Below are 22357 nucleotides of genomic sequence, written 5' to 3' on the forward strand. Positions count from 1 at the left end.
GCTGAAGGAAGAAAACCATCTTTGATTTTTAGGAAGCTAGATAATAATAGATATTACGGTATTAATAAACAGTCTTAGAACATTATAGGAATGCTGTCTTTTAATGACAGTGGAATACATAATCCTGTATTTCACACTTTTAATAGTTACTTAATTGGTTATAAATTTGTATGTTAAAAGGCTACATAAAATAGTTTCTGCTTCCTACTTAGTGCTGCTTACAGCAATTGTTCTAAACTGTTGTCTATCATGAAAATAAAATTTGGATTCCTTTTTGTTTAGCATACTTGAACAGAGAAGTTAGCTGGTGTGGTCCATTTTAATTCTTAATCTGCTTCTGGTTTGCTTTTTAGATAGTTTGCTGTTTTGATAATGTATTTTTCTTAAGGGATAGGACATGGGGGAAGAAATACTAATGCTTTTCCTTAGCATGTGGTGTTTGCTTTATTGTCTTTTTACTTATTCTTACCTTTTTATGTAATTCTTCTGCTTTTACACTTGAATGTGGTAGTAATTTTGTTCCATGTTCCTGGTAATCAGGCTGTTATCCAGCTGTTAAGTCCCATCAGGAAGAGAAATAAGGAGAGGGAAGTGATTCCATTCTAAACTGGAGTTGCTTTGCACTCTCTCTAGATGACAAGCTCCAGAGTAGTGTCATTTTGGACATACCCATCACTCTCTGCAGTTAAGTTTTGAAATAGCCTGAAATAGTCACAGTTACAGCTGTTGGCATAGCAAATGTAGTTCTTCAGAGAGCAATAATCTCTTTCCTAGTTTGTTTTTTAAATTGTAACATGAATTTTTTTCATCTTAAATATTTGAAGAAATATTCTGCAGAATCTGTTTTACCGATTTTATTTTTTTTTACTCACAAAGTAGAGTTTTAGGGCTGGTGTTTCAGCAACAAGTCTGTAGTTCTAAACCCTATAGCTTACACTCAGGGTGAAGTACAGAGTATCATAAACATGAATTTGTGCAAGTTTGTGCTTATAATCTTTCCTCTGTACTGTTATTTGGTCTAGGAATATCCAAAAGGAAGTGTAAATGCAGGAATCACTGTGTCTTAAAAAGTACTGACCTTCAGAGTGAGATCTGTTGGCATTTGTTAAAAACAGATAAACAAGGGTTATTTTTGGTTCATCCTAAGATCTGTACCTCCAGAAATATGGTATTCCTTCAGTAATTAAATAAGACAAATAATAGAGTAACTAAATAAGGTAAATAATATTATTTAGTATTTTCATAGCATTTTAGTTAAACTGTCTCTAGAGCCTTTTTTGCTATTTAAGAAATCTGTAGCAAGAGTAAAATAGCACTTGCCCAAATTTGAATATTGTCTTCAGCTGTGTCCTGACTCTGACAACTTCTAAAGATTCCAATTAAAGAGAAAATGTATTTGGTTTAATTACTCTACCTCTTAGAAGCAAATACGTACTCTTATAGCTGGTAATTAACCATAGGGAGATTGCAAATGAAATTAATTTCTGGAGAGTTCAATGTGCTGCAGTTTCCTGAAGAAAAGTAAGGTTGAAAAAAAAGATCATATATTTTGGGCCAGAACTCATGAACTACATGGTTTGGTTAAGCATATTTCCTTCTGGGTTGGATCTACAGGGACTTACAGAATCATTTGATAGTTCTAGGGATTGAAAAATTATGTTTATATCTCTTAACAGAGAGCCAGATAAGTCAGCATTTTCATTTCCAAACCCCTGCTTTTCTTCTGTAATTTCTGTCTTACACAGAAACTGGGATGAGGTGAAAACTTGTATGGGACCTTAGTTTTGGAACAACTCATCTGTGAAATTCAGAGCACCTGTGTATAACAATCTCATGCTTCCTTTCAGCAGTTTTACACTGTGCTAGAAATTAGCCTGGATTTATGATTGTAGCAAATTGGCATGTACATGTATATTTCTATGTAAAATCGTAATCATTTACTTGTATAAATAATATTAGGATTCTTGGAAGCTACTAGTCTGGTAGGGTTGGTGAATACTGAAATCCTCTATCTGATCGAGTGTCTCTAATATTGATGTTAAAAAGTGACTTTAAAGTTCTGCCTTTCAGGCAGAATACTTTTATTTGACTATTTAACTGCACTGTGGATTCCTTTGCCTTAGAAAAAATGGAGTATAACAGTAATCTATTTTGTTCTATGGTCAAACTGCTTTTGACATTTTTCAGGATGAAAACATCTGATCTAAGTGTGAAAGTACTTGATTCCTTCAAATATTTTCATTCTGTTTAATCACTTGCAAAATAATGCTGCTGCTTTTTTTTATTGGCTGTGAGTCCTTTTAAGGGGTGGAGTTGAGTTTGAAGCCTTCAGGCATTATGGAAATACTCTATCTACAATAAACATGCCTCCTAATTTAATTTCCACCTGACAAGTAGACTGCATGGAACAGATTGTGCATGGCAAGCCAAAAGTGATTATTAAGCACTGGATCTGTGCAATGTGAAAGTGAATTTTATTCTCTTGACAGGCAAGGTGGTTCTGGGAAGCATATTTTCGATCGATGAAAGCAATTGCTCTCGCTACTCTTCAGATTATCAATGATAGAATTTACCCCTATGCTGCCATTTCTTATGAAGAATGGAATGATCCCCCAGCTGTGGTAAGTAAATTCGTTTGATTTACTTGTAAAACAAATTGTGGTTTTGGGTTTTTTTTACTCGTATAAAAGGTATGTGCTATGAAACTTGGTAATAATTCTGTGTCTGAGTTTGTGTGTATATGTGTTGTGCTGGTAACTTGCACAGATGAAGCTAATATATTTTATGACAACTGGCAAAATAACTAGCAGTTCATTTTATGTCCTGGCACAAAGATGAGAACTTTTAACTTTTGCTATTGCACACATTAAATTGCTTTCTTGTTTATATATTTATTTATTTTTCCTTGATGCACACGCAAACACACACTTTTCTGTTTAATTCAGAGAGGGTTTGGAGCACTGTATATATTTGAACAAAGTCTGTCTGATGCAGAGAAAATAGTGGAAATGCTGAAGATTTCAAAAAATCTGTGGGGATCTTTCATATAATTCTGTTGAAATAGCTAATTATTTTTATGCCTACAATTTTCTCTATGTTATTTCTTAATAATTTCTCTAATACAGAAATTGATGATCAAAGTTTTACTGGATTTTTTTTTTGCCTGTTCTTGGTTTAATTTAAAGTTTCACTGGTTGAACTCACTTCTGTTAAGAAAAAACAGTGCAGTATTAATTAACCTCCTGCACCAAGCAGCTGGTTCTGATTTTTTACTATATAAAAGGCTGTAGATGATTTTCACTCATAATCAGTTAATTTTCTCTGTGTCAAAAATATAAAAAATAGTTTTGTTTGACTAATAAAACCAAACTTGTTAACTGTCTTGCTTTATGACAGTTTAGAGAAAGAAAGCTGGGTAGGAGTACTGGGTAGGAATAAAGTGAGTTTTACTTGAAACTCTTCAGACCCATGGAGTGTGAACAGTTGCTGATGAAGAGTTAGAAGCTCATTGCTGTGTTTCAGAAGTTCTGTTTCCATTGCTGAGCCAAAGGCATTGATAATCTGTTGTCCTTTCTCAGAGAGGAAATGTGGCTCTGGTCAGTATTTAAGGCAAATTAATCTGCGCAAGTGTGTACTCCACAAGAAGGGAATCAGAATATCTTAACACCTTTACAATTATGGTAGCAGAGCCAAGCACCTTTAAACACACTTAGTGAAATGAAGAAAATACTCTAAGGATTACTCAGTCTTTAAGGGGAACCTAAAAACATATCCTGGATTCTCTCCTATGCTTTTTTTTTTTTTTTTTTTTTAATTCACTAGTTGGAGTCTCAAAGTTGTCTGCTTGTTGGGCAGTAATAATCTGCTTGAGCCTGTGTCTCATCTAGCTCCTGTGTAATATCCACTCTTAGCACTATTACAATTTCTAGTCAGCCTGGATGAAACATTATAGTTGGAAGGACCTTAATATGTACATTTGAGGTAGCAGAAAATGGCAGCTCTACCCTCTAACTTTGATAAGAAGGCAAAGTAACTAATGTCCTTTTTGTTTACAAGAAAATTGGTGTATTCTTGTCTAAATAAACTCATGACTGAAGTTTATAAAGAAAATTATTGCAGTCTCAGGGCTAGGATATAGCTAATTGTTAAAATAAGCACCTGTGAGTTAACATTAATACCACAGTGAAAATTGTGAGTAACAGTCATAAATTCTTGTTACTGGCCAGAGCTAACCTCCAGAACTTGCCATGTGTATTCTGCCTTCAAGCTCAGCAGCCAGTTCCTTTAGCTGTGCTTGTTGTTCCATGCGGTGTTGCGGTCAGTAGGGGTTAAGTGCACTGCTCTTCTGCACACTCTTGTTCCTGTTACCTGGTTTCCATAGGAGCACAAAGGTGCAGAGTGTGTAGAAGCTGTAGGCACAAGTTAACAAGAGGTGCAGAGGTGCAATCACTGTTTTAAGGGCTTAATGAAATTAGCCAGAAATTACTTTAATCCGTACAAGGCTGTTCGTAGAGCTCAGATCCCTGTGCTCTGAATACTGAGGTTTTGAAAATGAGAGCACAGATTTGCCTATGGAATATCTTTACAGGAGAATGCTGGCTTTAAGGGATTTGTGCATTTACTTGCTAGGACAAATTCAGCTGTGTAACAGAAAGAAGAGCTTGCTGTGCAAGATCTTTATGCAGAGAAGGATACTTAGAAAGAACCCTTGGCCATGGTTTCTTACCTGCCTGCCTCCTTGGTTTAAGGTGGGGTTTTTTTTGTGTGTGCTTATAGGGACTGATTTTGCTTAGTAGGTTGCAGAATCCTGAGAAGTAACAAAAAGTTTGGTAAAATGTCCTGGTTACTGATTGTTGTGCTGTTCAATTGTTACAATTGCTTCATGTGTTAGACAAAGCAGTATAACCATTATTTCTACTTAGGCAGTTAGAATGGCTTGTAACTCTCCAAGGTGCACATTATACTTTGCATTTTGTTGAAGTATTGTAGCTTGATGTGTTTGCTTCCAGAATTAGATTCATACCCAAAGAAGCAGTCCTGCACTCTTCTACAGTTGGGTCACAGTTTCCTCTTTCACATGCAACCTTTTTTTTTTGATATTTCTATTTCACTTGAGGTGAATTAGCCAAAATAATGTTCCTTATATAAAACTTAGCAGGCAAGGAAAAAAGGAAAGAGTGGGGGTGTGTGCAAGGGAGGAACTGGGTGGCTTGAAGGCTGCTTTACTTGGTATTACTTTGACTTATATTGGCTCAAAATATTAGTAAAACTGTTGCCTGAGTATCTTCACCAGAGTGTCCATCCAGCAGTGGTACAGGAGGGTGTTTTTCCAGGAGGGAGTATACAGTATGCAGAAGATAAATGCATATGCAGTTAATTCCATTCTTAGTACATTGCACAGGGGAAGTGATCCAAGCAGTTTTATGTGTTTTTATGGGCTGACTGAAGACTGTTGGCCTTTCTCAAGCAAAAAAAAAAAAAAAGTAATAAAGTGGATTATTTTTCTACTTATTCAGTGTCCTATTGAGGAAATGGAAGACTAGTAGCATATAACATGCTAATGTGTTATGGAATAATGCTTTGAATAAAAATGCATTATGACATATTTCCTCCTTTTAATGAAGAGGAGCAAATGATACTTTTGGGGCCTGAAATTCATTGCTGGACTGCTTGAGCCCTTTATATCTCAGACAATCTTTTGGTGCAGGCATGGGAGTTTAATTTCTTTTGTATTTTTTGGCCCAGCCATTAATCATTAGGCAGAGGCAATCAGTTACGTCCAAGTAAGCCAGAAAATGAGTGATCCTACGGTGTGCATTTTGATGGTTACTGGTTTGGGCTGGATTAGAAATAATGACTTGGGCTTGAGATGTGATCTGTTACCTTCAATTAAGTACTTTGTTATGCTCTAATAGAGGTAAATTACTTCCTCACTTATGCTTCGTTGTAGATTGCTTAAATTCTCCTCTTTGCCTTATACCTCACTAATATGTATGGGTTTCTGAAAAATGGGTAAGGTTTTTTCAGAATTCTTCAGCTGCTTTTGTTGAAATTCTTTCAAGCCTGTTTATAATGTAGACCTATGAAACATTAGATGGTTTTTTTGTCAGGGGCTGCTTTTGAGCTCTGACCTTGGATGATACAGACCAGAGCTTAATAATCACTTGAGAATATCAGTATGTGAACAATAAACATACCAGATTTCATTTCTTCCAGTGAGGCAGAAAACAGCACCATCATTTGGTGTAAGTTAAAATAGCAGAATTGTCTTAGTGCCCAGAATGTCATTCATTTAGCAAAGACTGAGAAGGATGTTAATTTACAGAATACTTTGTGGGTCCTGCCAATTACTAGGAACTTGACACTTGTTAAAAATTAAACTATTCCTAACTTCTTTGACTAATATTTTAGTCCTCAGTCTACAGATAATGCTACTGTTATAATGTGCTTCCCTCCTAGTACCATTTGTCTTCTCCAAAGCATTAAGCAAATATTAGCATACACTTTTTTTTGTCTATCTGTAAAAGAAAACAAGCTAGTACTTTTCTGGGCAGTGCATATCTGGTATTTTTTTCCATTGAACAATATTAGATTTCTGTTTCTTCTGTATTTTCCAGCTACTTGCATGATGGTTTCAATCAACTAGATCAAATCTTGCTTTATTTCTCATATTAGAAGATAGGTTAGGGTTTTTTTTTTAATATTAAATAAATTTTAGTTTATTGATTTTTTTTTGTGTTGGTATTATGGACTGGTTGAATATCCCACACGTATTCAGATGTAAACATTGGTATTTTTATGTGAGTGTGAAACATGATTTAACAGTTGGTTCTTTAATTTACCTGCCCAGAGTTAGGATACTTTTCTTACACAGTGGATTATTCTACACTAGATAGAAGTTCCTGTTGTCTTGTGGCTAATTTTTTATGTGAGGCGGGTTTAAGATCTTCTTTAATCTTAAGATTAAAACATGAAATGATGGCCACTGCAACTTTGTTTGTAATTCTGTTGGGTGTAAACACTTTGGCTGGCTCTGGACAAGTAGGGAGGGTTAATTCCTTTGGGTTTGCCCTGTGACCACTTGAGGATGGGAAGCATGATGAAATACTTTCTCAAAGTATTGAATAGAAACTTACCATAAATAATTGAAGAAAAATAGAATAAATCAAGGCTTTTTTTGGTCTGGTAATTCATAATTGAAACCATGTTGAGGTTAGATTGATTTTAAGAACAACCCAGCTGAAAAAGCCTTAACCACAGTGGCAGGGGATGTTTTGTTTAAATGTATAGGACTGCTCAGCTACTAAGTTCAGTACACTGCTGTCCTTACCTCTGTGTTTTTAAAGGACAGTGAATTGTTGTTCAGACTATGAGGTTTCAGTAATAGGAAGTTTACAACAAGCAGGCTAGGTATTGAAAATAAAATAGGTGGAAAGGCTCACTGTCTTGTTCATGGGAGCAGTGAAATTTTATTTTTCTTAAGCGCTGTTGCTGAGTTTCCCCCCTAAATGATAGCTGGGAAGTTCTTGATTCTTCTTTGTTATGGAACATCTTACACAGCCTTGTTTTCCCAAAGACCATTCTGTGATGTAGTTTGTAATGTGTGTACTGTACCTTTCTTCAAGTCTCTTTCAATGGTGAACAACCAATTAAGAAGTTTTGGGACAGTACCGAGTCTTTGTTACCTCTGATGTTTTACCAGTATCTTTGAGGCTCCATAGAATTTAAATATTAAGATTGTCCATTTCTCAGTCCAGTTGTGTGTGTTCATTGATGTTGTGAAGCTCCTCCTATCTCCCTTCTGTACCCTGCTAAGAAAGGTCTGTTACAACTTCCCTGCTAAGTTGAACCTGAAGACTCTACATCAAATGCAGCCTGAAGCCTCCCACATCATGAGAATTCAGCTCCCTTATCCTTAATGTATTTATTTTTCCTAAAGTAGCATCAGGTTGTTTTGGATGACCAAAAGGAAGGACAATATTGGATCGAGCTATAGTAAAGGGAGGTGCCTTGTTTCTAAGGCATTATCAAACATGCACACTTCTAGAAAGCATGCACAGGACAGCTGCAGCAGTCTGAATCCTTATGCATATACAGAACCATTCCTGACTTCTCCCCTCTTCCAGCTTCAGGCTATTCCCAAGCTCTCACTGTCACTCACATTCCAGAACTTTGGATTTTCATATGAACTGCGAAGAGCTGTCGGACAACTGAGACTGTGAGATTTAAGTGACATGAAATTACTCTTAGGAAACTAATGTTTCAATTTGATCCTTTTTGCCCATAAAAATGATTCACAGCAAGTAACCTATTAATCTTGGATTAATTATCCTGGCTCTTCTAATGATATTAGCTGGGAGTGTGATAGTGAAGGGTTCTCTTATCTATGGCTTAGTGTCAGCACTTTGTCAAAGAAAGGTGATGGATGATCAATCTACTGTTGCTGTTTGCTCTCCTCTCTGAGAGTGAAAGTTCCTGTGAATTGCTATCAAGAATGTTAATAAAGATGGGAAGAGAGCAAATGTGCCTTCATCACTTGGTTGCTTGAGCAGTGACTGGGAGAACCCATCCCTATGTCATTAGCCATTTCATGCTTTGCTGCCGTAATGGAGATTTAATTAGGTTGCTGTTGTATTAATTGCCTGTATGGTTTGCTTTTCCCCAGCAGAAATCTGGAAGACTTTAGCAAATTATGGAGGCTTGAATTTGCCTGATTTCCTGCAGAAAGTGGGGTCAATAGGTCTCAGACTGTAGACACACTCTTCAGGCAGGCAGCAGGGGGTTGGCTCTTAATGGCACTTGAGAGATGCTTAATTGCCTTTTTGAAATGTTTTTCTCAAATGAGAGGCATGGTTCTCCCATCCATTAGTGTGTGTCTACAGGCTTTTCCCTCCCTCCATCATCCTTTAGTAGGTGCAGAGGCAAAACCTCCTTTAAAGTTACCTTATTTTCCTAAGTTATGACCAGCAGGGGAGAATTTTCATGCCTTTCTGAAAGTAGTAGAAGTTGGGATTTAAGGAATGTACCTAAAATTTAAGTTTATAAGAGAAATTCACGGCCATTTTAGGTACATATGCATGTGCTTGCACACATATGCGTGATATATTTCTTTCTGTAAGTACCTAAAATAGTCTTAGATTATGGAAAAAGAATAATGCTTTTCAAAATATATTATAGCAAGCAATTTGTTAGGAAGTGCTGTGGACAGAGAGAAAACATTTCTAGAAAAACTTCAAATGGGAACCATCAATCTAGGTAGCAATTCTCACCCATAAGTAATAAATAGAACATTGTCTGCAGATGGCTCTACCAGTTATTTCTTCTTGTAGGACAGAAACATAATATTTTCTTGGCACTCTGATTATGATGTTAAACCTCTGTTTCAAGTATTAATGAAAAGAGGTTTCTGAGAGTTGTGTTAAGAAGCTGCTTGACATTACCAAGGTCATTCAGGTAATAACGGTCTTGGGGTGGGGGTTGTGTGGAAACGAGTTTGTAGTAAAGCTTTAATGAGGTGGATTATGCTCTGGTAACATTTAGATTGTGATTTGCTGTAGGAATTATTGAAGCTACAGCAAAATCAGAGGGCTGTCCCCATCTGCCTCTAGTCATCTTATACAACTAGCAAAGTATGTACAAAAGCTTTAATTTTAGAAAATGTAATGGTATGAAAGCAGATTTTTCTCTGCACATATCAGTTGCTGAAGTACTGGATGTATATTTCCTGAATTACTGAGTGTGCTTTCATAGGTAGCCATGTCCCTTTCAAGAACCAAAATTGCATATTGTTTTGTTACTGTTTCTACATTATCCTATTACTCCTCTTGGGTGAAAACTAGAACTCTGTGTTTTCCGTTAGGATCCTTACAAACAGTTTAAGATGAATGCTGCTTTTACCAGACCTGACAAAGTGTGTGTAGCTGAAGACCAGTCTGTCTTTTCAACTATTTCAGGAAGTCTACTACAACATACTACTCCTGCTGACAGGCCCTTGCTTGGAACATACTCTTAGACCATCCTGAGCAAAAGAGTGTGCCAATGCTGTGCTTAACTTTTCTGCCTCACTTATTTATCCCCTCTTCAGTTTTGATTTGTTCATAGAAGAAAATCATATTCACATCATATTTTTTTTCTCCTTTACCAAAATGTTGAGATGTCTTTCAGTAAATAGGTTATTTATCCTCCTCATCCTTGAAGTCATTGTAGTTAGAGGTGTCTAACCATTAAACACGAGGAATGTGATTGTTGGGTGTATAAAGTTAACCAAAGACTAAGTAGGGAAACAAAAAATTTCAAAGTTTACTTCCTACAAATATGACCTTGTAACTCTGAGTCTGTAAAACTTGCTTTACTCCTGATACAAGCAAGCCTTATGGTATGAGTTTAGCTGGAGAATTTCACAGTATTTCTGTAAACTCCTGGCACTTGCTGACCTCTAACGAGTCTTCATAGTTTTTACAGGCTAGGATTCAAAACTTCCTTGCAAAACAGCATCATTCCATTTCTGCTTTCCCATCTCCCCTTTTCACCTTGTCCCAAAGGGCTTGGTTTTTCACTTTGCTTCTCTGTCCGACCCCTGCTTGGAACGTCAGTTGGAATGGAAAATTTGAGACTAAAATGCTGGTGTTTTCATTCTTGTCAAATGGTCCCTTCACTGCTTCCTCCCCCATGTTGTCAGCTCCAAAGGGGGTTGGCACATTCAGTGGGAATGTAGTTGTCTGTCTTGTCTCTTGCCATCTGGGCTGGCTTCCCTATGCTGTGTATTGAAGTAAGATCTTTAAAGTCTCAGAAGGAATGCCCTAGTTAAAATTTACAAGGAGCAGATAACTCTGAAATTCATCTTTGAATCTCATGAATCTTTTAAATTTTTTTTTTAAACGTAATAGGTGAGATTTTTCTGCCATTGACCAAACTTTCTGGAAGCTCCTACGTTGCTCCTCTTTGTACATGCTTTTTCCCTTTTTGCTCGGGGGCACATTTTATGCCAGGTTTATGGGTTTGTTCCTTTGCTTTTGTTGTCGTTAACACTTTTTCTCTCTGAAATTGTAGTGCTGATTAAGTTTCTCTTTGTTTATTGAGTCCTAACTATAAATATAAATGTCTTGAAATAATTATTAGTAAATGAGAATTGAACCATGCTAGCTGGGCTCAATTCACCTTGGTTTTCCTTCTCCACAAATCTGTCTACCTCTTCCACTTTCGTTTTTACCTTAATCTCTATCTGGTTGCAACATTACAGCTAGACATAAATGAAAATTGAAATAAGAAAGTGATTGGAATAAAGGTTTTGAGAAATTGCCAAAGTCAGAATTGGAGAATTGCCTGATCTGAGCAAATTACAAATCTGATGGTTAGGGCCTGGCTATATGAGTTACTCCCTACTGTGATAATTTACCTTAAACAAATTGCTTTGCTGTTTTCTTGTTTTCCTTCACAGAAGTGGAGCAGTGTGAGCAACCCACTCTTCCTTCCACTGATCCCACCTCAGTCCCAAGGTTTCACAGCCGTGGTTCTGACCTATGACCGAGTGGAGAGCCTTTTCCGAGTTATCACCGAGGTGTCTAAAGTGCCCAGTCTATCCAAATTGTTGGTAGTCTGGAACAACCAGAATAAGAATCCACCAGAAGGTAAAAACCTGTGGGAGGGGTGGTGGAGGAAGGTGAAACTGGGCATAGCATATCTATTGATACCTGTTACAGAATGACCTCTCTGCTACATCATTTATATTCAAGAAGTATTTCATGGTTTTTACAAAATAATCAGTTTGAATTTTTTTGTGACAAAGTGTTTGAAAATGAAACAAGAGAAGCCAAAGTAGATAACAAGAACAGAAGCATACCAGTGGTTATGCTGCTAACTTCTGAATCAAAAGTTATAGATACAATATTACAGAAGGATTTCTGTCCTTAACATTTTTGGAGGGAGTAGCAAGGAGAAGCCTATTTTTGATCTGTCAGTACTTACTTTTATTTCTTTGTAGACAGACTTTCATAACAGTGTATGTACTGCTGTTACTGGACTGTTTCTAGAGCAAATATGGTTCAAAGCAGCAAAGTAGTTTGAATGCTTGGGCTATAAAATAGGTGAATATTTTCACTGATTGATCAAATGAGAATTTGGGACATATCAGGTGCTCAAAATGGAGTCTCCATACCACTAGAATATCCTGTGAAAATGCTAATGCTTCCCCAGTAAGATAATACATAAATGTCTGTTTTAAAATATTTCTGTTTCTAACACATGTGGTATACTGTGCTGATCTCTGTAGTATATGAGTGAGTCTGGTATCATCTGCATGGTTTTTAAATTGTTTTTTAAAATGTGGAATGTGGTTATTTTAAAATGAGGACTAATTCACAGGCATTTTCCCAAGTTATTTATATGTGTAGATTTTTGGAACGAGGTTTGGTTTCAAAGGTATATTAATTACTCCAGTGTGAATTCAGTGCTGTAAATCTCTCAATTATTTTGTTTTCAGTAGCTGAGGTGTGCTTTGTCAGCCTGGCATACTGCTGTACTGTATCCCCTTGTGCCAGGACCTCAGTCTCAGTCTGCCCAGTCCTCACAGCTTGCTGTCTACCTTTTCAAACCAATGATCCCTATCCCATGGGTTTTTGTCTCCTTCTGTGCAATGTCATTGTACATTCCATGGGCTGCTCTGTGTCCAACCAACTCCCTTCTTTCCCACCCCCAGGCTGCCTGCCTCATGAGACCATGCTGCTCCTAACCTCACCCCAGGCCCTCAGCTGAAAACACATGTCCTGACATTAGTGAATTCCATTATGAAATCACCATGGAATAAATGGGAGATCTTGCCCCATGTAAGGGAAGCTAGCTAGCCTTGGCCTTTGGTAATCCTGTCCAGTGCTAGACAGACTCTCCAATGCTGCTCATTTTTTTTTTCTGTGCTTACTGTTCCCTAGGGTGACTTTCTTCAAGGTCTGAACACCAGTATCACCAAATCCTGAGCATTGTGCTGGGCAATTAAAATCACCTCTTCTCATTCTGGATTAAATACTATAGCTATAGTAGCTCTATATGAGCCTGGTTCCCATGTGCTGTACATATGGATCTGTCATTCTCATCTGAAAATGTGGTGATTTTGTGGGACAAGTAATGTTGCCTTCTAGGAATACATGTTCAAAAGAAACGCTGTATTGTGGATTCTTCTGTCTTCTGTAGCAAATGAAGTGTGTTGTTAGGACTCCTCACTTTATAATTCTCTTTCCAGAGGTTTCAACTGCTGCTGTGTTCTACTCTTCAATTTTAGTTATTCTGCATAGCGGCAAGATGCAACATAGAAATTAATCCCTGACCACTTGTCTCAATTTACCATCTCCTAAGAACTTCTTAGAGCCAAGCTATTGCTACCATTCACTTGGCTCATTTGCCATTTTGGCAACTTGCTACAGTTGGAAGCGGAGTTGCTTTATTGCTTACTTTAAAAAGTGTTCTTTATTACTTCTGGGCTAAATACCTCAAGTTTGGTAATGCTTTAAATGTTTTGCAACCCTTTAGAGTAAAAATTGTTGTGTGTAAATTGATAACAAAAAGAAATTTTTGCAGTAAGCAGTTATTTTCTAAAAGCAAAAAAGCTTAGTGATATATGCAGTTATGTGATCACTGAGTGTGGGTGGATTCAACCCAAATGAATTGTTTTCACATTTCCTTCAAGTGAGTCTGAGATACAGGAGAGCTGAAGCAAATAGATCATTAAAATGACCTTTTCTTTTCAATCATTGTATTCATCTTGAAAATCAAAGTGTGTTTAATTTTTTTCTGCCTCTATTACCACTGAGTCATAAGCCCAACCTGTAGAGCTTAAAATTGTGGACTTGGGAGCACAGTTGAAAGCATAAGCAGTTTTGTCCTTGCATTAGCCTAAGCATAGCATTGAAGCAAATAACTATTTGTTTTTAGTGTCCCATGTCCCTTTATTGCTGTTACAGTCATTGTAATCTCTTGGCCCATGGCTAGAGAGAGGTCAGTTTGATTAAATGAACTTGTTTTATTCCAGATCCATGCAGGGCATTCCACTTGGCTCTTCAGCCAGTCTCTTGTTCAGTCTGTCTATTAGTGATCCTAATCCTCGGACTTCAAAGCTTCTGCTGTTTATAGCCTGTTAAAGCCAGGAAGTTTCTGATGGATTAGAACAAGGAATGAGTTTGAAGTTTGTAATGTGCACCACTGTCACTGATAAAGTCTAGTTTATTACCCTACAGTAGTATCTGCACTTTTATGGCTATTCATTTTTAATTGGTTGTGGTAAAGCAGAGGCGCTTAACCTTCTAGAGCATCAAGTGCTTTATTTCTTGGTCCTTTCCACGTAGGGGACATGTTTCAGTGCAGAAGCAGATCTTGGCTTTTGTCGTTGCAGCTCTTCATGTCTTCATTTTGTTTTGCATGTGTAAGTGGGAGGGCTGGGTGAAGAACATCCAAATTACCTTCCTTAGTGAGTATGTGTGCTAAATTGAGAATGGGGCTTAGGTTTCCTGGGATGCAGCTGGCAAAGTGCCACACAAGTGACATGTGGCCTTTCCATTCTTTCCTCTGTCAACACCAGAAAATTATTATAACTGAAAATATCATTATGATCAAAACAATATGCAATGCATTTGTTGCCTTTATGTAATGATACTCACTACTTAGGAGGAAAACTGGCTGAAGATGAAATACTCTAAAAATTGTACAAAATTTAAGATCATGGAGTCACAGGTGGTCGCTGCCATCAGTAGTGCTGAGCATCCCAGCTAAGAGGCTGTAGCTGATTTCAGCTGCTGCACAGTGGTAACGAGTGTGGGGATTGTGCAAGGTGTCTGGAAACAAACTCTTTTCAAACCTAAACCTCTCAGGGCAGATGCAGCTCTGATGCGATTGAAATTTTTTGTTATGTTGGCTGATAAAAAAGGTAAGCAGGTAAGAGGACAATGGATTAATTAAGCACTTGACTGGAAAGTTTTCAACCAATAGTGTATAAAAATATATAATTGGAGAACTACATGTATGTGGATGGGTTAGATATCAGTAGTAATTTTAAGATTGTTTTTTCCTTAGCCTTAAGAGTTTGTAAGGATCATTTTTTAACTTAATGTCTGAGAGCTGTCTGTGGAAGTCTGAACTGACAGTTCTGTGTTTTCTTTAGAATCAGTGAAAAGAAACAAGATGAATCTATGAGAAACACAGATGTCTTGTGCAAAGACAACAAAGTTTGAAGTTTACACAATGTTTTTGATGGTAAAAATATTGAATCTTATATGTGAAATAGCAGAAAGAAAATATCACATACAGTGATGTTTCTGCTCTGGAACCTTAAAACATTATAGAATCAGCTTGTTATCTTAAGTACCCAATGAATTTAAGGACATGATCTCTGCTCTGTGTCTTTGGCTGAGTTTTGCTTATTTTCTGTGCCTTGCATTGTATGCAAGGAGCCCATCAATGCAGCAGTAATGTCAGTAGGCCCTTAACTGTGTGTATAACACTAATAACAATAGGAAAAGCCTTGAAATACTACAGGAAAAAAGTCTTTTTTTTCCCTTCACTCTGGATCAATTAAAATAAACATTGTGGTCTAAGTGCTTGCTGCTGGGAATATATTCTAGAAATCATGATTTTCTCCATCAGCCAAAAATTTTTTCCCTTTTATTTGGGTTTTTCTAAATTGCTAGTTCTGAAATTCAAGAAAATAGTCTGTGATAAAAATTTCCACCAACATTTGTTTCAGACAAGTGAAGAAATCACTTTGTGTACCACATAAATCATATGATAATGTAAAAATTCGTTACTCTTAGTAAATATGCAACAAGCTAGAAATCCTGTGTGATAGACTGATTCCTTAGGTTGTTTTATAAAAATGAAAAGTGTATTTTAAAGAATGTGTATTTACTGTTTAATTGTGGGTCCTGGAGCTAAGTTGATATAAACTTTTTATGGTATTACTGAAATAATAATATTTGTATTTCTATTTGATGCTGTTAATGGACAACATTGATATAAACTGTTGGGGCTAGAAAAAGTGAGTATCCTTTGGATTGCTGTACCTTAAGAAAGTGTTATCTAAAACCAAATCAATAAAAACCACTGCAGTGACAGGTTTGGGGTTTTTTGTATACTGTGCCTTTGGTACTCAGCACTGGTAGGAATGGGTTTTTTAACTTCTAAGTTTTTAATTAATTTGGCTTCTTCATGATGGACTTAATGCCATTTTCCTTGATTACCTAGAGAACTAATTCATGGTGATTTTAGTCTTCTATAAGGCATATTACAAATATTTTGCAATATTACTTCCTAGGGAAATCTGGAAAGTTAGCCTATCAAACCCATCTTAACAAACTGGGCCCTTGTGTCCTAGAACCAAGCATTCTGTTTTGTTATACACAAGAGTAATTCTGTGGATTTCTGTAGAACAATATAAACACTTTAATGTGGGAAGAAAGCACCTGTTTTGAACTCTGAACAGACTTTTTCACTGAGCCATAATGGAAGGAATTCTGATAATAAGTAGATGTAACATGCCTGATGTTGCTTTTGACAGTTTTTTTAAACTTCAGACTCCAGCAAAATTCTGCCATTCAGTATTAGAGACTGAAAAAGAATTAATTAGGTTTCATCAGCAATGTTCAATTAGCTGCATTCATGCAAACTACTATAGACCAGCTAGAATAAGCATCAGATGAGAGCTTGTACAAAAGTTCTGGTATGAGAATTGAGTATGCTATATGGGATTCTGTGCAACTGCAGGTACAAACAGAGCATGTTTAGAGATGTTTTCTGCCAGTTTTTTATCAGTCTTTGTCTACCTTGCAAAACTTCTGGAAAGATTTTTCCTTTTTATATTTTCAAATGGACTCCATAGAAGTTTTGGGAAGTGAGAGCATTATATGAATTAATATTCTGGACCCAGATTATCACTAGTCATGAGATATTCTTAGCCATTATTATTGAGGCAGTAAAGCAGAAAAAAGAATGTTTGTACAAATGTCTTTGTATGAGTCATCAAAATGCTGTGATTTTAGCCAGTAAGTGGATTTTTAAAAATTCGCCATGTTGATTTTAATACTGACAGACATTAAGTTCTTGCCATCAGGAGTGTATGCTGTGTTTCCAGTTCCTCATTATCCTTACCTGCTGCTTCCAATTGCAAATGAAAGAAATCATCTGCATTCAAGTATTACTTGCTATTTTTTGAACTTGATACTACTTAGAAGGGGTGTGCCAAGAATATTGGTTAGCTCTGTACAGCTGCTGTACTGATTCTCGTTTCCCCTACGTTGAGTGTTGAAACTGGGAATGGATGATTAGTACACAGAGCAAGTAATTCGCTTTGTAAATACACATCTGTCTGCTGACAAGATCAACAATAATAATTGTGCTGCAAAAGGACTTCTTGAGATGTTATTAGCTTCCCAGTTTCTCAGAAGCAAGGATACAGAGAATGGTGCTATTTAACAACACGATGGTGTGTCCTGGTTCCGGCTGGGACAGGATTAAATTTTGCAGTCTGTACCACTTCACTATTCTGTACTACCTCACTCAGTTCTAGGGAAAAGGAGTCTCTTCCAAGGAGAAGGGCTTCCTTCTGGTGGAAAAACTTGGTGGGAGGAGCTGTCTGGTATTGTCTGTTGTTGGTTTTTTTTCCATGTGAATAGTTTCTTTTCTTGTACCCTGTTGTTAGTAAGTTGCCACTACTGATCATTTTGTCTCATTGCTGTCTCCAGTAAGTTGTTTTTACCTCAACTTGTGATCTTTGCCTTTTGTGCCTCCAATTCTCCTCCTCTCCATCCTGCAGCAGGTAAGGGGAAGGGAGAGAGAGTGAGAGAGAGCGAGAGGTGAGTGGTTTGGAGAGTCTTGGTGGGGGCACTGAACTGGGGAGTGCCATTCCCAAACCATGGCACAGTGCCGTTTCTCTTTGAAAAGAAATAATACATTCCATGGAAATATTGTGCTCTATTATTTTTAATGATCCCCCTTTTATGTATGATGTAACAGTTCGTTCAGTACTGAAAACAGGGCTGGATTTCAAACTAAGAAATCAGTTTTATATATGAACAGTGTGCAAGCTTAGTTACATTTTCATTACAAACATCTGATCACAGGCTGAGGGAGGTATGGATAGTAAGAGAGGTTTTTTGTGTGAGAGGGTTATTATTCCTTTAGGTTATAATGAAGTTGCCTCTTTATTATGACTGCCCTCCCCTCTCTTATCTACATGTCTCATGTGATTCACTGGCAGTTGTAGCTGAGAAACACATAATTAGAGGATGGGATATTTTGCTGGTCTTTTATATGTGGATGTTTTAACTGGTCATGTAGCTATGGCACCTTTTTATCCTACAGTTTAAATAATCTTGAAATCTTGCTTGAAAATTTTGCTGTGAGATTTGGACTTGCAGGACTTAATGGTAGAATTGTGGGCTGGCCAGAATCACAGCCATGTATGGGTTGCTAGGGTCTGTAAGCCTGTTAGAAGAGGGAGCTGCGTTGGGCAAAGTTGGGAAACTAGTGATTTTGTGTTGAATGGACCACACACTGTTTTCTATGGGCTTCTCCAGCAATCAGTGCATCAGTAGTCCTAAATAGCACATAATTCCAATCGTGACCTGAGTCATTACCAGAGAGCAAGTATAAGTGTTATTCACTCTTCTCTCGTGATTATTTCAGTATGACACACAATAGGAGGTGCCTGTCATTCTCTTCAGAATCCTTACCTACACAGACTTGCACTCACTCCAGAGAGCTTTATTTCCATAATTTGCTTCTATTTTCTGCTGCATCACAGAGTCCTCAATGATTTTTTAAAAGTAAGAGTAGTCCCCAGTCCAAACATGCATTTTTATTTTTGTACACCTAAAGGATCTTGTGCCATGATGGAAGATTCTTTAGCTTCTTTTGTGTTTGCCATACTCTATCAAAGGTCTGTCTTACTGTGAGAATAAAGCCTGTGCTTTTACCTTGGTTATAACAAAGTCTTGTAAACTGAGAATTTCTTCCATATATGTTTTGCTTGTGCTGAAGTTTCTCAGAACTTTCCAAGCAGTATCTGAAAACTCAAAGTCTGATATTACAGAAGTGGCAAACCTTGTTTCTGATTGCTCTTCAAATACAATACTTTTCTTTTGTGGTCTTTTAAAATAAATATAGGCAATTTTAACCTTCCTGATGGATTCTACAACTTTGACTTCTGAAGTGACTGTTGTCTTTTTTATATATGTCTTTCTTCTGGAGTTCCTGTGGCAGAGCTAATTTGTAATACTTGGATCTCTCCCTGGAGCCTGCTGTCCTTTATGATAGTCAATTTTGCCTGGGTTGGCAGTTGTTATCCAGGTGTCATTGTGTCATAACATCTCCCATGTGCTTCCATCTCTGTGGGGCAGCAGCCTCCAGTATCAAGTCAGCCTCCAGGCAGCGAGTAGCCTTGTGCATTTTGCATGCTGCAGAGTAACTGGTACCCTACTGTCTTATTCAGAGTTTCTCCAAAATGCTTATATTTTCTTTTCATTAATGTAAGGCTAAATTCAGAAACTTTATATTATGTTTCTCAAAGCACAAATATTTGACAGTAACATACCCGTTGTTGAGAACTGGTCATTTTGAGAGACTTTCCAAGACCTTACTAAATCATGTGGATTTAAGAGGATTTGCTGACATCTGAGATGCGTGCTGATTATAATTAGATTACATCTTCATTTTTCATACATTTTTCATTATTTTTCCTTCTTTAACCATTTTTTATGCAAGTGTCATGTCTGTTAGTAAGCTGTCAAGTAGTTGATTTTTCAGAAGAGCTGGAAGTTTAATACTTACATACATGCTTGTTTTTCCGAATTATTATTTTTTGATCCTAGTGATTTTTCAGTTTCAATTTCTGTTTCAATATATTCCTGCACTTTGTTGCAATTTGGTTGTCATTTTTTCCAAACGTAGCAAACACAAAAAGAAGAAAAGGCGGAATAACTGAATGCTTAACATGTATCAAATGTACACTTTGATGCTACATATAAATACAAATTTACAAATGGATGCCTACCTATGGCATCTCTGATTGCAACTGAAACACTTGTAACAGTATTTTTGGGATCGTTCAGGCTGCTTAAAGTTATTTTATACCAATTCTGGGGTTGCATTTGGATAATTATAGGCAATTATCCAAAGGTCTTAAGAAGCTTGCAAACCTTACAGTCTGTAGTCTTTATGAGGCAATGACATCTGTCTTTGTGAGGTACCTGTAATTCTGTTAGCATTTATAAAATGGCACTTGCACATTGTACAGTAAACCAGTAAGAAAGCAGTGAGTGAAATCAAGAGTACTAATTTGCAATAAACAGTTCCAGTCATTCAATGTTACTGCCTCCTAAGGTTACAATGACGAGGAAGCTGAAAATTTCGGAATGTCAGTGGTCTCCTACTGGAATCATCGTTTCAGATTTTGATTCATGCAGGGCTTTTAAAGACCTCACAATGCTGAGAATAAAATGAGCTCATAACACTATAACTGGAATCAATGCTCCATTTCTGTAGTGGCCCCAACGAGCTTGCTGTATCTCCCCAGCTGGTGGCTGACTGGGACTCCCTTGGAGTCCATCAGTAACTGGATCCAATCCTTCCAGCTGACTACTGATCAGTATCACAAGACTCTCAAATGTGCTAGAGCTAATGCCTTCTGCCTTCTAGTAGAAGGACAAGGGTTGTGTAAAACAGGACAAGAACGTGCATACGTGTCAAATAAAGGCCGTAGTCTACAAGACCACACAGATAAAAGTAGATTTTACAGACATGTTTTCAACCTTAGAGGAAGAACCTTGGGGTAGGAAACCAAATACTGAATACAAATTTTGCCAGTAAATACAGTAAATATCACTCCATGTTTCTTCTTTTTTTTCTTTCTTTTTTTTTCTTTCTTTTTTTTTTTTTTTTTTTTTTTTTGGCCACCCATGCCTCCCAATCCTCCTTTCTAAAATACAGCTCCAAGAACAACTACTTTTGAAGACTTTCTGTGGTTTGGAAGTATTGCTTTGTTTTCCTGAGTGAAGTAGTGTTTAGACTCTGGTGTCTTTTAGCAGTGTGCAGATTTGTGGGTTTTTTGAGTGTTGTGTGAGCTGTTAAGTCTGAGAGGCCCAGTGGCGATGGGGATGGACGCTTCTTCCTGAGAGCAAACTTTACTTGTACATGTGGGAATGGAGCAGCTTCTCCTCTTTGGTACTGTCTTCCTAGTGTGACAGATTGACAGTGGAAAGAGTGCAGAACTGTCTTGGAGGCAGACCTGATTCAAAGTTATAATGGAAGTGTGTGCACATAATTGTATCCCATTATTTTTGGTGTTTGACAGCCAGCATTCTTCAGATCCTTCTGCTGAGAACAATTCCAGAATATCATCATATGTTATTGTTTAAAAACTTAAACTATTTTCTTAGGTTAGGCCTTCTCTTTATTTTTGTCCTTACAGTGGCTTTTTTCATTGACACCTGTTTTAACTTCCACTTTTCATTCTCAAAACACAGAAACAAGGATCTTATTTCTTTATGCCCTTTTCTGAATTCCTGTATTTGCTCCCCATGTCCTAGTAGTTTTATTCAAACTTTCTATTCTTATCCTGGTGACAGTCAACAATCTTACTGTTCATGGAGTTTGAGGCAGAAGGTGCAGTAAGACTATCTGGGCTGCTGACCTGTGTGTCATTAAGTCACCACATTGCCTTTCTTTTCAGTCCAGGGACTTCAAACTTGACTGCATCTTCTATAATAATACCCAGTCTTGTTGAAAGACAAGATGTACAGAACCAATTGCTGTCCTTTTAAACTTTTGCCAGAGGTTAACCACTGTTACTATTAAAAATGTCTGCCTTATTTATACTTTGAATTTTCCTGGCTTTAGATTCCAGTCATTGTTTTTTGTTATGTCTTTCTCCAGTTTGTTGAAGATACATGTAATTTTTCTTCTTGTGTAGGTGCCTGTACATATTAAGCAAATCTACTTTTTGTTCATTCCTTTAGTAAACTAAATAGATTGATCTCCACGTTCTACTAAAAGGCATTTTCTCCTGACCTCAAATAACTCATGTGATTCTTTCTGCACCATTTTTAGTGTTTTAACATGGTTTGAAATATTAAAGCACCAGAATTAAACAGTATTTTAGCATCTGTCTCTCTGTGTCTGCATACAGGTAAAATTGTCTTGCCCTCTGCGCTGACTTACTACATACCCATCTATATATACAAAAATAATATAAATCCATTCTGCTGCAGCAGCATGCTGAGAACTAAATGTCTACTCTATCCCTTTAATCCAATCCAAAAGTTGCCTTGGTCCTAGTGTTTAACTGTGTCTCAAATATATGTCAGTGTGGTTTTTGTTCAAATGC

The 22357-nt window shown here is 37.1% G+C and overlaps 1 protein-coding gene across 2 annotated transcripts in view; it reads left to right on the forward strand.

Moving 5' to 3' along the window:
• EXT2 (exostosin glycosyltransferase 2) overlaps positions 1–22357 on the forward strand; it is a 72084-nt gene that overhangs the window by 31416 nt on the left and 18311 nt on the right. For both annotated transcript variants that reach the window (XM_059849277.1, XM_059849278.1), the window contains 2 exons: positions 2490–2621; positions 11438–11627. In XM_059849277.1, the coding sequence (XP_059705260.1) occupies positions 2490–2621; positions 11438–11627 (322 nt within the window). The remainder of the gene's footprint in view (positions 1–2489; positions 2622–11437; positions 11628–22357) is intronic.

This window comes from Haemorhous mexicanus, chromosome 6, assembly GCF_027477595.1.
Source record: "Haemorhous mexicanus isolate bHaeMex1 chromosome 6, bHaeMex1.pri, whole genome shotgun sequence".
Taxonomy (NCBI): domain Eukaryota; kingdom Metazoa; phylum Chordata; class Aves; order Passeriformes; family Fringillidae; genus Haemorhous; species Haemorhous mexicanus.